This window comes from Crocodylus siamensis, chromosome 15 (genome assembly GCF_052110815.1).
Source record: "Crocodylus siamensis isolate JL-2025a chromosome 15, ASM5211081v1, whole genome shotgun sequence".
Taxonomy (NCBI): domain Eukaryota; kingdom Metazoa; phylum Chordata; order Crocodylia; family Crocodylidae; genus Crocodylus; species Crocodylus siamensis.
The window spans coordinates 3,936,185-3,954,200 of NC_143409.1; the positions used below are offsets into that span (position 1 = coordinate 3,936,185).

At 47.2% G+C, this 18,016-nt stretch overlaps 1 protein-coding gene across 2 annotated transcripts in view; it reads right to left on the reverse strand.

Moving 5' to 3' along the window:
• IQCH (IQ motif containing H) overlaps positions 1–18,016 on the reverse strand; it is a 115,759-nt gene that overhangs the window by 83,259 nt on the left and 14,484 nt on the right. For both annotated transcript variants that reach the window (XM_090028365.1, XM_090028364.1), the window contains exons 6-7: positions 6,653–6,764; positions 644–772 (exon numbers count right to left, since the gene is read on the reverse strand). In XM_090028365.1, coding sequence (XP_089884491.1) covers positions 644–772; positions 6,653–6,764 — 241 coding nt within the window. The remainder of the gene's footprint in view (positions 1–643; positions 773–6,652; positions 6,765–18,016) is intronic.

Below are 18,016 nucleotides of genomic sequence, written 5' to 3' on the forward strand. Positions count from 1 at the left end.
GACCAGGTTATAGGAAACCATAATACACTTTTAAAAGATAGTTTTCAAAAGGCAGTGCATCAGCCAACAGTATATCCCATTTCCACAACAATCACAGCATCATAGAAAATCTGTGTCGGAAGGGACCTCAGGAGGTCATCTAGTCCATCCCCATGCACTAAGCAGGACCACCTCCAGCTAGATTAAGTCCTAAGCAATGTGTATATACTGCATCACTTGTAAAATGCTTATCGGCTTCTACTTTGTTTGACTGCACCCCAATGCTACTGCCATAACTCGTGGCCCTTTTTTTTATTTTTGGCCACTTCCATCCATTACGAGATGTTTCGAATTCTAAGGAACTGATCAGAAAATTCCAGTCCCCAGGTTACTGCTCACAGATTTCCTATAGCAAGGGGCAAAGATATTTGCTTGGGGCCTGCATTCTGCTGTTCAGGCCTGCTGTATTTGGTAGTCCTTCTCCACCAGTCAGACTAAAATTTCCTCTAGCTGGACACAGCTCCTCCTGGCATCATACACTCCAGATAAGCAGAAGTCAGTTGAGTGTTGACAGTTACCCATTATTAATACTGAGGGCCAGACTTTGGAAGGGGTTCAAAATTTGGGATTTGACTGACAGTCACAACCAACACTCTGTGCTTACCTGAAACAGGCTTCTTGTGACGTTTGTGAAATTCATGGAGGGGAGCGACTTTGGGTAAAACTGGAGGCGACTCAAGCGTAATCTTTGCTGCCGGTGGGATTAGCCTGCGCTCGATTAGGTTCAGAATACCTATAAAACAAACACATTATTGAATGATGTGTCTGGTTTCTTGGGGGTAGATCCCCAAAGGAACTATGTGATGCATCACCCAGCCCTAGGTAAGTGGCACCCAGAGTCTCATGTAATCTACAGCCCTTAATTAGGCATCTAGGTTCGACAGGCAAGGCCTCAGAACAGGATTCACAAGAGTGGTCATGCCCTACCAGGAAACACATAAGAGACAGCTGCTCCTAGAGGAAGTGACCTCTGCCCTCTTGGGACTCCCCCTGAACCAGCACACCAGCCAGGTGTCGGGCACCTAAGCAACCTCTTTAAGAGCTGGGCAGGGGCAAGTCCTGCATTTGACAGTGTTACTACAGGTTTCTCTTGCTTTATGTGGTATGAGCATTCCTGGAAAATGGCGCATAACTCGAATTCGAATAAAGGGAATCCACTTTACAGGGTAACAAATAGGGATACGTTCCAAGACCTCGACTGTACTGACATGGCATGGCACCACTCCCGGGGCAGCTGCAGCTCCAGATGCAAGGGCACCACCTGCCCTGAGCAGCGGCTGCAGGTGCTGCTGCCGGGCGGCTTCGTGGCTCACAGCTCTCGGGGTGCCCTGCGGACCTGGCACCTGTACCCAGCTCAGACCTCACAAAAAATATTTTCTTCCTCCGCCTATGGTGTCACTCCCACAATGCACCACACAAAGCAGATGACTGTGGGCTTCCACCACACTGATCGCATAAGAGTGAATTTACCTTGCATGTAACACATTTTTGGTTAAAAAAAAGGGTTATTGCATAAAAGCGAATTCACATATAGAGAACCCACATAAAGCAAGGGAAACCTGTATCACCACTGCTTCCTTGTGGCTTGAGCCCTCAGGCTGTGGTAGACCCTGGTGCAATTTCTTCCTTTGCCTGAGGAGGTTCAAACTGCTAGGACAGTGTCCTACCCGCTACACGATGGGCTACACTGGATGGAGGAACTGCCCCATCCTTGTGTTGAAGCTAGCATGCTAAAATTACAGAAGCAGTGAGATGAGTATGACTGGCCTAGGGGCTAGGGCATTCAGCAGAGTGCTGGCTCATGTGCAGGGGCAGATTAGTTTAAAATACATACAGCTGCCTCATAGCACAGAGTGTCACCCAGGTTACCCCATCCCAGTTACAGTTATGCACCCCATCCCAGTTATGCACACTCCCCCTCCCACCACCTATCCCAGTCACTGAATCTTCTGCAATGGGACAGCTTCAACAGGAGTACTCAGTGAGCGCCCTGTGCTTAACCTTGCCACCGATCCCTGTCCCCAAGGACAAGGGAGAGGGACAAGGCAAGGGTAAAGGCAGGCATGAGACAGCAGCATGGAGGGCTATGGAGGAGGGGGTGCTGCAGAGGGGATGGGTGGCATGGTGTAGCTATGTGCCTGATTCCTTAGGCCCCCCTGGGATGAACTGGACTTTCACAGGACAGATTCAACCTCTGTGCAGGATGGATCCAGCCTGCAGGCTGTAGGTTGACTCTTACACTGTATCATCCATCATACAGCCTAGTGGTGAGTACTTTTGCATTTTTGGTAGTCTTCTGCCATAGCATACAGTCATAGAAATGAATATATATAAAGAAATGATATATAAAATATATAAAGAAATGAAACACATCCAGTCAAATCTTTCCAATGTTTTAAATGTAACACTTACAATGTAACATCATCTTCTTGGAGAAGAAATGTTGTTTCTTCCCTGAACAAAACTGGAACTAGAGAAGTGGTGCTTTTTGTGATAAATCAGTGGTTTTCAACCTGTTGTCCGCAGATACCTGGGGGCCCGCAGACTGTCTAACGGGCCTGCAAAAGATGGCTATAAATCAATCAAAAGTTTGTAAACACCCACATTTACAATTCAAAGGGATCTGCACCTCCACTAAAAAAAATATTTTTAGGGGTCTGCAAATGAAAAAAGGTTGAAAGCCACTGTGATAAAGCCAACAGAGACAAACTCTGTTTGCCTACAGATTGTGACACAGAAATTAAATAGACTGTATTTGTGCTGTACTATAGAGAAAAACTGTGTGTTTGTGGAACACGTCCACAGGAGGCCTCACATGCCGCTACACAAACACTCGTAGTATGGGCAACAAGCAGGAGGAACTCACCCTCCTGCTGGCTGACGCCAGCCTGGACATAGTGGGGATCACGGAAACGTGGTGGGACGCAATGCATGATTGGGCGGTCAATGTCAAGGGCTATAGGCTGTACAGGAGGGACAGGATAGGAAAGAGGGGTGGGGGCGTGGCGCTCTATATCAAGGAGGAATACACATCCTCGTTAATTAGCAAGGAGCCAGGGGAGGGGCACTCTGAAGTGCTTTGGGTTAGAGTACAGGGCAGTCGAGGGGATAGGGGCTTAACGGTGGGAGTCTACTACAGACCTCCCAACCAGGGAGAAGAGCTTGACCAGGAATTCTTGGGTCAGCTCACAGAGGTGGTGAAGGCTAAGGATGTAGTAGTCATGGGGGACCTGAACTTCCCGGACACCTGCTGGGAAGAGCAGTCAGCCAGGTCTGACCGCTCACGTAGGGTCTTGGCCGGAGTGCAGGACCTCCATCTAACCCAGGAGGTGCACAGCCTTGTTGGACCTGGTGCTAGCCACGGGTGACGACCTGGTGAGGGGGCTGCGGGTGCTCGACCCCCTGGGCGACAGCGATCATCGCCTGCTGGGATTCACCATCCAGCGCAAGGTGGCAAAGGCATGCAGTAAGGCAGCAGCCCTAGGTTTTAGGAGGGCAAACTTCAGCAAGCTAAGGAGGATAGTTGGAGAAGCGCTGAGGTCCCGGAGGGGAGGGGAGCCAGGTGTCCAAGGACAGTGGTTGCTCCTTAAGGAGACGATCCTCCAAGCCCAAAGAAAGGTAATCCCGACGAGGATCAAAGGGAGCAGGAGAGCACACAAGCCTCCGTGGCTCACCAAAAGCATCTGGGAATGTCTCCTTGCTAAAAAGAAGGGGTCATCACCAGGGAGGACTATTCTGTAGTTGCTCGGGGATGGAGGGGGGCAGTTAGGAAGGCCAAAGCAGAGATGGAACTGGGACTGGCTTCCCAGATTAAGGACAATAAGAAGTCCTTTTTTAAATACGTAGGGGGTAAAAAGAAGGTCCCGGGTAATGCGGGGCCCTTGCAGGACGACATGGGTAACTTGGTCGTCACACCAGACGGCAAAGCTAACATGTTTAACGATTTCGTTGTCTCCGTCTTTCTAAGTAGGGACCAGGAGAGCCACCTCCCTGCTGGGCCCCGCCCCGGGGGAGGCACACCTGGGCCACGGGTTGGCGAGGATTTAGTTAAGGAGCTTCTGGAGGGGTTGGACGTATTCAAGTCAGCCGGCCCGGATGATCTCCACCCTAGAGTTCTAAAGGAACTGGCCGAGGCCATTGCAGGACCCCTGGCACGGCTTTACGAGCACTCGTGGTGTTCAGGAGTGGTGCCGGAGGACTGGAAGAGGGCCAGCACGGTTCCCATCTTCAAAAAAGGGAGGAAGGAGGACCCGGGAAACTATAGGCCGGTTAGTCTTACCTCGATCGTAGGCAAGCTGTTCGAGAAAATTATTCTGGCACACATCCAGGAGGGGCCAGCAGGGGACTGCATGCTTAGGGGCAACCAGCACGGATTCATCAGTGGCAGGTGCTGTCAGACCAACCTGGTGGCCTTTTACGATCAGATCACCAGATCATTAGATGCAGGGGTAGCAGTGGACATCGTCTTCCTGGACTTCTGGAAGGCTTTTGACACCGTCTCTCACCCTGTTCTCATTAAGAAACTGGGGGGCTGTGGTGTTGACACCCACACAATCAAATGGGTTGCCAACTGGCTGGTGGGCCGCACCCAGAGAGCGGTGGTGGATGGGTCCTTCTTAGCCTGGAGGGACGTGGGCAGTGGGGTCCCCCAGGGCTCGGTCCTCGGGCCCACACTGTTCAACATCTTCATCAGTGACTTGAATGAGGGGGTAAAAAGCACCTGTTCAAATTTGCTGATGACACTAAGATGTGGGGGGACGTGGGCACACTAGAAGGAAGCAATAGGCTACAATCAGACCTAGACAGGTTACAAGGGTGGGCGGACGAGAGTAGGATGGATTTCAACACAGACAAGTGCAAGGTGATGCACCTTGGGAGGAACAACCGGCACCATGCCTACAGGTTAGGGAACTCCCCTCTTGTCAGCACAGAGGCGGAGAAGGATCTTGGGGTCATCACTGACTCCAAGATGAACATGGACCGGCAGTGTGGGGAGGCAGTCAGGAAGGCCAACCGCACCTTGTCCTGCATCCACAGATGCATCTCGAGCAGGTCCAAAGGGGTGAACCTCCCCCTCTATGCGGCACTGGTCAGGCCGCAGCTGGAGTACTGCGTCCAGTTCTGGGTGCTGCAGTGCAGGAGGGATGTGGACAGCATGGAGAGGGTCCAGACGAGGCCACTCGTATGATCAGGGGACAACAGGGCAGGCCCTATGAGGAGAGGCTACGGGACCTGAACCTGTTCAGCCTCCAAAAGAGGAGGCTGAGGGGGGATCTGGTGGCCTGTTACAAGCTAGTCCGAGGGGACCAGCAGGCACTGGGGGAGTCCCTGTTCCCCCGAGCCCCGCCAGGAATGACCAGGAATAACGGTCACAAGCTGGCAGAGGGTAGGTTTAGGCTAGATATCAGGAGGCGCGACTTCACGGTCAGGACGGCTAGGGTCTGGAACCAGCTTCCAAGAGAAGTGGTGCGGGCTCCTACCCTGGGGGTTTTTAAGAGGATGAACATCTTGCTGGGGTCGTTTGACCCCAGTACTCTTTCCTGCCATGGCAGGAGGTCGGACTAGATGATCTGCTCAGGTCCCTTCCGACCCTAGGAAACTATGAAACTATGAAACGTCAGTTTGAAACACTTGTCTCAGAGCTGCTTCAAATTTGCTCTCAATCCCGCCATAATTATGGGTACAGAATCATTGCAAATAATTTAATGTGTTGCTGAAATAATCCAAAGGTTGTTCTAGTTACTGTCCCAAGGCCAAATTCAGGCTCTCATTTTCTTGAGGAAACTCATGGCCACTCAGTATGACCACAAAGAAGGCCTCCCTCCCTTGCAAACAGATTTCTGCTCCCGGCAACAACTGGACCCTGCGTAAGATGTGTACCAGTCTCAGTCCACAGAGAATATTCTATCTCACGAAATAGTCTGGCCATATTGCTTTCTCTACTCTCTGAAGCTCCACTTTCAGACAGAAGCAGAGTATAAATTGTTGGCTTTTTGGGAAGTCTGGGGTAGGGCACACAGGGCCGATCCAATGACCTTCCACTGGTAAATTCCTTTGCCATGCATCCACATGCAGCCTGGATTAGGCCATAATCTCTTCAACCTTTGGGAATGATTATACTTGTATGTAGCTCTGCCATGCCACTTACCAAAAATAAAATTCTGCAGCGCATTACAAACATTAGACAACTTCCACATTGGTAAGCCTATCTGTGAAATGGGCCAACTGAGGCTCAGAGACATTAAGGACAAGATCCTCTTCCAAGTAATAGGTGTTTAAATGCCTTCTCACTCCATCCTGCTTGAGTCTCTGAAAAACCGTTACAGCATTTGATGGATGTGTCCTCATCTGTTTTGCTAGACTCTTAAGGCTGACATGAAAGCTTGTTGCAAAAGTAGATGCAAGAATGGCTTTTCGGGGGTGCAAGCAGGGTAGAATAAAACCATACTTCAATGCCAAAAGTGCCACTTAGATGTCTAATAGAATGAAGGGGATCTGGCCCTAAGTGACATGTACTAGACAGATCTCAAGATGCTTGACCCCTGCTCTACACAGCAACCAACACTACCTCTGCAGAGCTCATCCTAGGGACTTCACCATCCAAGGGACTCACCTCTCTTTGCATCTCTCTCACACACGGGTAAGGGAGCATCCATTTGGTGAGAGGCGGGCAAAACCCAAAGGTTACTGACTGTAGTCCCCTTCACTATCTTCTGAGCGCACACCTAAGAACAGAGCAAGTCCTTCATTAGCAAACAACATTCCAGGCACCGCAGTTTGCTAGTCATATAAAACTAAATAATAAATACAATTTCTGCTATGAATAGTTTCATTAAGGTTTAATAATGTAACAGTACGGGCACTGGTTTTACTACTTATGAACATGCCGCACTATTGTCTACTGTCATTAGTTTATGTAATTTAAAATAAAGTTAATTAAATCCAATCAATGTCTTGTGATTTCTGCTATGCAAAATCAGTGTTCTAGTTAATAAAAGGAATTGCAAGGACTTTGCTCAATTTTAATGACTACATTGTAAACAAAGTATCTCTTGACAGACCAGGCTTTGAATACAGGAAACTTTAATACAAGCAATGTACGGGAGGGGGAAAGGGAAGCGGGAATTAGAAAATATATGCATGGATCCTCAGGAGACCCACTGGGCATAAGGTTAGGGAATTTAATGTCTGTAGTATCAGTGAATGAGAAATACTAAAGGATACTAAAGTCTGAGAGCACCTTACAAACCTGCATCTATTAACTGCCAGGAGTAAAGACAAGGTGGCATATACAAATAAATATCATACAGCAAGGATTTTAGATCTATTAGCATCCCACTTTGGAGAACTGCATAGGGGGAACAGATCCTGTTTCAACTCGCTTTCTTATTGTGAAGACTAGACTGGAAACTACTGACTGTTATCAAGTTAGTTTTTTAATACTAGGATGTCAGCTGGAAGTAGACTTTGGGCTGCAACTAGACATTGAAAAAGAAGCAGAGCTCCTGACAAGTGGAGACCAAGTAGAGAGAGACAAACATTGCATGGACATTTTAAAACAAAGGCAGAACATATTTATAAAAATGACTAGCCAATATTTGGAATTGGAGGAGAAAACAGGATTGCCAACTGCAGTCGTTAAAAAGTCACGAAACCCAGCCTGCCATCAAAATCACAAGACTCACAAGTCATGAGAGATGGCAACAATACGCAAGTTTTGTGTAACCTTTGATGAACCAGTGAAGTACAGAAGGCCTCGTATGTATGTCTAAGCGTAACCAGGCACAGAGGGAAACATGAACACACAAACATTACAGCAATTACAACTAGAGCCACGAGTCACAGAGTTCTTGGGTCTCTGAGCATGCATTAACCACCTATTTCCCTATTCTCAAGTTGCAGCAACAAAGGTTTAGGTTGGATATTAGGAAAAACTTTCCCACTAGGAGGGTAGTGAAGCACTGGAACAGATTACTTAGGGAGGTGGCAGACTCTCCATCCCTGGAGGTTTTCAAGGCCCAACTCAACAAAGCCTTGGCTGGGATGATCTCGCTGGGAATGGTCCTGCTTTGTTTGAGTGGGGGGTTGGACTAGATCAGTGGTTCTCAACCTTTTTTGTACCAGGACTCATTTGTAAACAATGATGGCCAGTCCTGACCCGGTAAATAATTTAAATAGAAAACAGCCTGCTGGCTCTGCTGGTGGCCCTCACCCCAAGCTGCTGCTCCACAACCCCAGGCCCTAACCTCCCAGTGTGTGGGGCCTGGGGGGCCCAAGCAGCCCACTGCAGGCTGGAACTCTGCCAGCCTGCAGGGAAAGCCCACGGTTTCCCCACATTTCCCCCACTTAAAGAAGAATCCATTTTAAAAGATTGTTTGTGACCCTTTCATATATTCTTGCGACCCACTTCTGGGTTGCGACCCCGACAAGATAACCTCCCGAGGTCCCTTTCAACCTGAATTTCCTATGATTCTCTTTGGAAGAACACTGGACACATATTCCTGTCTCCTCTCCATTTGCCTGTGATACGTTTCAGATCCTGTTCTTTGCAGTCATGTGTAAGGTTGAGCAGTGGAGTTTTCCGGGGATCCCTTTGGTTAGCAACTGCCTGGAGATGCAGGGGATTGGATTTGATAGCTGAGGAGCCCTCCGCCAGTCCTATGTTTGTACATGCCTACAAATTTCTATCTTAGAATATTGTGCTATTTAATACTTACGGTCCTACACTACTATACTCAGGGACGCTACACAATATTATTTAATATTCGGCTCCCTTCCAGCGCAGATGTGGTTCCAAAGGACAGCTTGGAAAATCTGGGGCAAGGACTTAGAATAGAAAGTTCTGAGCAACCAGTCCGTCGTGTAAACACAGAATTGCGTGTAAATGCAGTGATTCCAGTTGAGTTCCTGAAAAGCTTCCCTGACTTTTCTAAACCCCAATTTGTTCAAAACCCCACGCTGCTTGTTCCACTTGCATTTGGAACCATGGGCGGATCTAGCATCTTGAAAAGAGGGGGTGCAGATGGCATGGTGCACCGTCATATATAACACAATACACGTTTTTATCCAGCTAAAAAGGAATGAGAAGCTTTACTAATATGCTAGGGTCTAGGGCTGTGTTATTCAGTTTAAGACTGAAGCAAAAACAAATATAATTTTAATGGAATGTGCACCAATGTGCTACATCATATCTTAGTATTAAAAAAACCCACAAAAAACTAGGAAAAATAAATCAAAAGATGTTGCTTCTTTAGTTCTGTTGTTAGTAGAAGTAAATCTACATCTTTTTTCAGATTCATAAAACAACATCTAGCCTTCGTGAGCATACCGACAGTGCAATGCTTTGTTGAAAGTTATTTCCACACCTGAGCTGACATTCACCTGAGTTAATATTTTAAGCTGAAGTTAAAAACAGCATTCAGGGCTGTGGAAACAGGAGGTACATTATCAGGGGCAGCTAACAGACAGCAGAATTTCAGAAGAAAGGCTAATTTTATTAGTGGAACATCAAGCTCATTAAAAAAGGATAAAGGGTCATTAACACCTGTGGAAGGAAGATATCAGAAGGAATCAAGTAGATGATGATAAGCCATGAAGTCTAGTGACTCTCTGCCTGGTGCCACTCCCAGGCAGTTGGTTTTAAACTTTGGGTGGAGCAGAAATCAAAGCGAGTAGGACAGTGGTCACCAACCAGTGGATACGGTCCAGCGGTAGATCTCAGAGCCTCTTGGAGTAAATCTGAGTCTGGGGCGGAGAACATAAATTACTCTGCTGTTTCTTATTGGATGTTATGTCTGCCTTTTTTTAGCTAACAATTGCCTTTTAGTTTACAGATATTTAATTTTACCTGCCTGCTTCTTGCTTTATTCCTTAATTTCTTCCTCCTCTAGAAACAAATCTAGCCATCCCTTGAAGTCATGCTGCCTGGCTCCGTTGCTTTCCTTTGTACCTTAGTCCACGCTTGTTGAAACACACACGGTGCACATTGCTGCCCATCATGTCACAGGAGGGCTGAGTGCCTGTGTGCATGCATGCACACGTCCCAGCCCAGCAGGTCAGTCCATGGCGGAGGGAAGAGGCGGGGGCTAGATTGAGGCCCCCGCAGTGAGGGACAGTGCTGCAGAGGCAGGAGTAGGGGTAAGTTGAGTGGGGCTAGTGGCTGGGTTGGACTTATCTACTGGGGAGGCGCGCCCCCAAATAATTTTTATTCCCTCTGCCTCAATCTGCATCCTCCGCTCCATCTCCACAGACTTACCTGCTGGGCAGGTGTGGGGGGGTGTGTGGCAGCGATGCACGGTTGATCTTGCTTTTCAATGTCAAAGGTGATCTCCTACTTAAAAAGGTTGGAGACCACTGGGGTAGGGGGTGACTGCAACCCCCTGGATCTGCTCTTGTTTGGTACATATTAAAAAAAAAAAACAACCCAAAAAACCCTCCTAGGTTTAAATCTTTTTAGCTCAATTGACTTCAGTGGGGCTCTCCATGGGAGTCTGACCCAGCTACTGTCTGGCCTCAGGTTACTGAACACCAGGGTAGCAAAGATAGCATTGTTTCCCCTTGCCTGACTTATTCTGGGACCAGGCAGGCAAAGGGGAACCTAGGAAGTTGAGAAAGATACAGTGTAATGTCCCAAAGTACAAGGCAAATCTGATATTTTGAGGCATGCAGCACAAGTTGGCTAGATTTCCTGAAAGCTTTAGATAAGGCACCTCTGACGGCCTGCTACGGAAACCGGAAGTACCTGGGATTCAATTAAAATGCAGGCATAGCTTAAGCCAAGAAAACGGAACAGAACTGTGTCAAAAACAACAGGTCTCCCTTGAACTCCCTCTATTTGTGGTCTAGACACATCTCAGAGGCAATGGATCCAAAACACTGCCTGGTTAAGTTTACTAGTGCCATAATGCAGAGAGGAGGAGGCGAAGGAAATGCTAACCATATAAAGCAGCTCTGCTCAGACGCCTGCGGACGAACAGAATCAGGATGGTGGGCTGGTGACCCAGTGGTTACCAATATGCAGCTTTACTGTAAAGCAAGCGCTGAGTATACACCATAGGTCCATTTTTGAGGATGCAGGCATCCAGGCACCCAACCATCCATGTGTACCTGCCCAGAATTTCCCAGTTTTAGTCCTTGCTTTCAGTTGCTTATAAATCCAATCTAACCTTTTAGGCTAAACTTTTCCATGCTGGGTCTGGCCCAGGTGGAATTTTTTGGAGAGTTTCAGGCAAAACAATTCTAGTGTTTCTGAGAAAGTTTTAAAAATTCTGTCAACTTTTTCGTTGAAAAGACAAGGAAGAGCCTAAAAGGGGGTCAAGTTTTGGGTGAACAAGCAGAAGAGTCTGGACCCACTGTAATCACACACCCTTCTGGAGCATTGCAATGGAGCCCAAGATTGCCAGAAAGCACTAATCAAATCCACCAATAAAGTGTCCTATTCACTCTTGAATGTTCATCAGTAGCGAGGGAAAGTCAATACTATTACCAGTTACTCTATTAGCTGAAGTAACAGAAGTTCGAGCAATAGACATCGAGGCTGTAACCCTACCGATGAACCACATGGGCATCAATATGCTGGAGCTCTTGATTTTTCAGACTGCTATTTTTTAAAGCCCTGTGAAATTAGACACTGTATGCTACATTAAAAGAATAAGTTTGCCAAGTCAAACACTTAAATATTAAGAAATGCCAGAAGGTTGTCTATGGCTATAAAACGGAAGCTAATGATGATACTTAATCCCTTTTGTAAAGTGCCCTGTATCATAGTTAAGGGGGTGTGTGTCTGTGTGTGTGTGTCTGTGTCTAAGCAACATATGGCCCCGGTCCTGATTTGGATCATTGGGTGCTATTATAAACACAAGTAGTAACAATAATCCACTTAAAAGGACGAGACATTTTAAAGACCTGTTCATATTCCTAATGAGGAAATGAAGAGACATGAAATGATACACTTACAATTTTTCCCTCCCAATGTGTACAGCAGCACACACTGACAAAACAGAACATATGCAGACTTCATCAAAATGAAGATTTTTTTTAAGTTACTGCAGTTACTGATATACATTTTTATTTGTGCCGGTTAGGAACGTGAGAATCTCCAGGATTTACAGCCCTGTATCTTTACTTCAATATGTTTGAGGACCCTAACACTAAGTGTTGCAAAGATTACACCGTCTCCATTTCAAAATAGGTTGATACAGAGGAAAAACGAGTCACAACTGCAATTTCCTCCCACTCCAGTTAAATCCTGCCAATCATGAACCATGCTGCCTCCCTCATAGGGGCACAATAACGCATATACTAAAAGAATGGGATTTAATTAAATAGTGGCTCACTCTCCAGACCACTGTAGTCTGGTGCTGTATCTGTGAAGCAGCATTGATTTTACTGCTGGCCAGATTAACCCTCAGTTTAAATCCTAGTAGGTTTTCCATGATAGGCAGCAATGTGCATCGTGTGTGTTTCGACAGACATGGACTAAGCTACAAAGGAAAGCAACAGAGCCAGGCAGCGTGACTTCAAGGGATGGCTAGATTTGTTTCTAGAGGAAGAAGAAATTGAGGAATAAAGCAAAGAAGCGGGCAGGTAAAATTAAATATCTGTAAACTAAAAGGCAACTGTTAGCTAAAAAAAAGGCAGACTTAACATCCAATAAGATACAGCAGAGTAATTTATGTTCTCACTTACACCGTACAATGCCTCTCCAACGAAAGTGGTAGCGTGTATGTGACAGGGTTGAACTGACTTAAAAAATCCTTCCCTGTGAAAATGTTATCCAGACTAGCCAGTCTCTTCTCTTTTCTCCATTCCACCCTCCCTTCCCCAGAAAGGCACATTACCCAATCGAACTGATTTATGTCCTCTTCTCCAAGCATCATCTCCCTGTAACCTATGCCATATCACTTCAGCAAGGCTGCTCAGGCGCAAGTGATGGTGGACTTTAGCTAGCACAGTAGACTTTCAAAATGTGATTATTTTCATGGAACCAAGTTTGTCCTGATTAAAATAAAACAGCTCAACATAAACACAATCCATGCTAAGAAACTGGCCAGGTGCCACTCACTATTACCATCCTTAATTATTTTTACTCCTGTTATTCAGTACTATAAGATTTCATACGTCAAGTTGGCTTCCGAAGGAGTTCCATCTGCTTACACCAGATCCGAGCAGCTTTAGGTCTTTATTACACATCTAGTTTTTATGCTATAAACACGGAGTTTAACACTATGTATACCTGAACAGCTTGCTCCTAAAATTACTTTTTTAATGGTGCATTTAAGTGTTATTTAAGACCCCAAGTCTCTTCTGCCACCAAAGCCCCCCAACAAGTCGTGTCAAATTAAATATGGCACCAACATTTAGATCTGCAGCTTATGTTGTGACATAGGCTTAGTTATAAATGTCATATATATTTAAAAATATTCAAATTTTTCAGAGACTGCAGGGTTCAATAAAGGGAGGGGGAAGATACCAGCAGAGCAGAGACAGAGTCTGTGGAGACTTCCAAGTAAAGCTGTGTGAACAGACCTCTGTGCTGACCTGTATCGTCTCTGTTAGCGTGGCACAGACTACTAGTCCCACACTAGTTATGCGACCCCCGAGCGAGTATGATGTCGTTGGGATAACGGAGACCTGGTGGGACTCCACCCATGACAGGACCACGGGGATAGAGGGCTATACCCTGTACAGGAGGGATCGTGTTGACAAAAGGGGCGGGGGTGTAGCTCTCTATGTGAAGGAAAGCTACATGTCCCTGCAAGCTGATGTTGGCGATCGGCATGGACAGCTAGAGACCCTCTGGGTAAAAATTCGTGGGGAATTCGGCACAGGGGACACAACGGTGGGAGTCTACTACAGACCTCCCACTCAAAGTCCTGAGCTTGACCAGGAGTTCGCCCGGGAACTGACTGAGGCCGCTTGCTCCAGGACCTTGGTTGTCATGGGGGACTTCAATTACCCGGACATCTCCTGGGAAGATCACTCAGCTAAATCTGAGCGGGCGCAAAGCTTTCTCTCGTGCGTGGATGACCTCTACCTGACTCAAGAAGTCTATGGGCCAACGAGAGGCAAAGCGCTGCTCGACCTGGTACTGGCTACGGGGGACGACCTAATCGCCGACCTAGTGATTGATGGGAAGTTGGGTGACAGCGACCATGAGCTGATCACCTTCACCATCCGCCGTAAAGCTGGCAAGTCAGTCGGCAACACAGAAGTCCATGACTTCAGGAAAGCCGACTTTGACAAGCTCAAGAGGCTAGTCGGTTAGGCCCTTAGTGACCACGACCCCAGGGAGATGGGAGTTCAAGAAGAGTGGCTGCTTCTCAAGGAAGCGATCCTCAGTGCACAAGCTAAATCTATTCCAACATGGAGGAAAGGCAGCAAGAAGGCACAGCAGCCCCCCTGGCTCTCCAGGGACCTAGCGGACCTACTGTGGCTAAAAAGGAAAGCCTACAAAGGATGGAGGACGGGATTCACCTCCAAGGAGGATTACTCCGCGCTGGTCCGGTCCTGCAGGGACCAAACCAGGAAAGCCAAGGCTGCAACTGAACTCCAGCTAGCTTCAGGCATCAAGGACAACAAAAAGTCCTTTTTCAGATAGTGGGGAGCCGGAGGAAAAGCAAGGGCAATGTTGGACCCCTGCTAAACCAGATGGGGCAACTGACAACTGACGCCCAGGAAAAAGCCAACCTATTAAATAGGTACTTTGTGGCAGTCTTTCATCAGTCACACGGGATGCCCATGCCTGCTATGGGACAGGGAAATCTGGGTGAGGGGGATCCCCTACCCTCCGTCAATGCTGACCTTGTGAAGGAACACCTTGAGCAGCTGGATACCTTCAAGTCAGCCGGCCCTGACAACCTGCACCCCAGGGCACTCAAGGAGCTGGCGAGCGTCATAGCCCAGCCCCTGGCACGGGTCTTCGAGAGCTCCTGGCGCTCTGGTGTAGTGCCCGAAGACTGGAAGAGGCCAATGCGGTGCCGATCTTCAAGAAAGGGAGGAGAGTGGATCCGGCTAACTACAGGCCCATTAGCCCGACTTCTATCCTGGGGAAGATCTTAGAAAAGTTTATTAAGGAGGCCATCCTTGAGGGACTGGCCCAGGCTAACATCCTAAGGGAGAGCCAGCATGGGTTTGTTGCAGGTAGGTCTTGTTTGACCAATCTCATTTCCTTCTATGACCAGGTGACCTATCACCTGGACAAGGGAGAAGAGATTGATGTCATATATCTTGACTTCAAAAAAGCTTTTGATCTGGTATCCCATGATCACCTCTTGGCCAAACTGGCCGGTTGTGGCTTTGGCTCCACCACGATCCGCCGGCTGGGAATTGGCTCCGTGGTCGGACCCAGAGGGTTGTGATTGATGGCAGTCACTCATCGTGGTGCCCTGTGACCAGTGGGGTCCCTCAAGGCTCTGTCCTGGGACCCATACTGTTCAACATCTTCATTAACGATGTGGACATTGGAGTCAGGAGTGGACTGGCCAAGTTCGCCGATGACACCAAACTTTGGGGCAAAGCATCCACGCCAGAGGACAGGCGGGTGATCCAGGCTGACCTGGACAAGCTCAGCAAATGGACAGACGAGAACCTCATGGTGTTTAACACCGAAAAATGCAAGGTTCTCCACCTTGGGAGGAAAAACCTGCAGCACCCTTATAGGCTCGGCAGTGCTACGTTGGTTAGCACTACAGAAGAAAGAGACTTGGGGGTCATCATTGACCACAAGATGAACATGAGCCTGCAATGCAATGCTGCGGCTAGTAAAGTGACCAAAACGCTGGCTTGCATCCATAGATGCTTCTCGAGCAAATCCCGGGACGTCATTCTCCCCTTGTACTCGGCCTTGGTGAGGCCGCAGCTGGAGTCCTGCGTCCAGTTTTGGGCTCCACAATTCAAAAAGGATGTGGAGAAGCTTGAGAGAGTCCAGAGGAGAGCCACACGCATGATCAGAGGTCAGGAAAACAGATCTTATGATGACAGGCTGAGAGCCATGGGACTCTTTAGCCTGGAAAAGCGCAGGCTCAGGGGTGATCTGATGGCCACCTACAAGTTTATCAGGGGTGACCACCAGGATCTGAGGGAACATTTGTTCACCAGAGCGCCCCAAGGGATGACGAGGTCGAATGGTCACAAACTCCTGCAAGACCGTTTCAGGCTGGACATCAGGAAGAATTTCTTTACTGTCCGAGCCCCCAAGGTCTGGAACAGCCTGCCAGCGGAGGTGGTTCAAGCACCTACAGTGAACACCTTCAAGAGTAAATTGGATGCTTATCTTGCTGGGATCCTATGACCCCAGCTGACTCCTGCCCTTTGGGCAGGGGGCTGGACTCGATGATCTCCCGAGGTCCCTTCCAGCCCTAATGTCTATGAAATCTATGAAATCTATGAAAACCTGCATCGGCTGGCAAAGTAATCCAAAGAAGATTTCCCTGCAGCATTCAAGGAGAGAGATCGTCTAAATTCAAAAAGCAAACGCAGTGTAGATATGACGACCATGTCCAGCTCTGTAACTAGTAGGGTTGGTTCAGGAAAATGACCGATGGGAACCACGTAGGAGTTCACTCTGGTGTGGTCTCATGTAACCACCTCAGTGAAGACAGGGTGGCATGGTGTCAGTTCAGACTAGGCAAGTCTGCCCAGGACACGGGGTGCTTACTCAGGCAGCTGACCCATGTTGAAGCATTCACTGCCACTGGCATCTAAGCCAGCTGGACTAACACTAGCAGCTGGAGCATGTCTGCTCACACTGGAATCAGATCTCTGACTCCCCTGAAGACATTCTCCAGATCACCAGGCAGAAGAAAATCAGGCCCAATAAGGTAGCCTCTGGATGCCTCCTCTCCCACGTTCACAGCACAGTTCAGGCTCAGAGGAGGTTACAATTGACCCCTGAATGATTTAATACAAAGTTGATTAGAAGATCAGACATTTTTTTCTCCATGAATAATATCATCTATCTCATATTGTGTGCTGCAGACAGCGTGATTCAGAAGGTATTTCTATCTGAAGTCAGCACACCCAGTGTACTTGTTCACGATGGGTACCTTTAAAGTACAGTTTTCAAAGGCTAAGAGCTAGCACTTAATTTGTAGTGCAGACTAAGACTGCACTACAAATTAACTATATACTGCATTGTATAGTATGCCCAGAGTATGTTGCAAAACTATTTTTTCCATCTCAAGCACTTCTGAGTATAATTAACCTGGGACACAAGAAAAACAATTCTATTAGCCTTTTTAAAGTGCGTTTCTCTTGTGGATACAACTCTTCTACTTTATTTTTCCTTTGCTACATTTTAAATGGAGTACTCGTTTTAACGCAGCAGGGATTTTCCCATTAGTCCACTATTTGTTTCCTTTGTTATCAAAATAGCAGTATTTAGCCTAAAAACATTTATGTATCTATATGTATAAACATGTATGTGCACACACCTCTACAGATCCCACAGTTAAAGCTGCATTTAGATTTGCACCCAAAGCCAAATTAAAATTCATCTATGAGGTAATTTTATAACTAGGGCAAATCTATTGGCATTAATCTACCGATTGAATGGAGGTACCAAGCAGACAATCATTATAAAACATTATAAACCCTATACAACATTATACAAATAGCAAATGATGGCTGCAAGATACTATCTGACTCCATAAATCTCACTCCATATACAAGTCCAGCAGGGCACATACAATGCATCATTCTCATTTGTTTTACCTGTCTGGTACCCGTCTAATCCTGGACCAGACCCCCAGATGACAAGACACTCTAAAACAGACATCAAAAAGGCTGCTCCTTCCTCAAGGAATTCCCCATCTCAGTAAAAGATGCATTCAGACAGATGGGGAGTGCAAGGAAATACTGAATTGATGCTGGCCAGCATGACACACCACAGCACACCAGGAGCTAAAGTGCTGTCGAGCGTTTTGGTGTGCATCACAACAGAGGAAAGTTTGCAGGAGGGATCTTAACTCAACCTTAA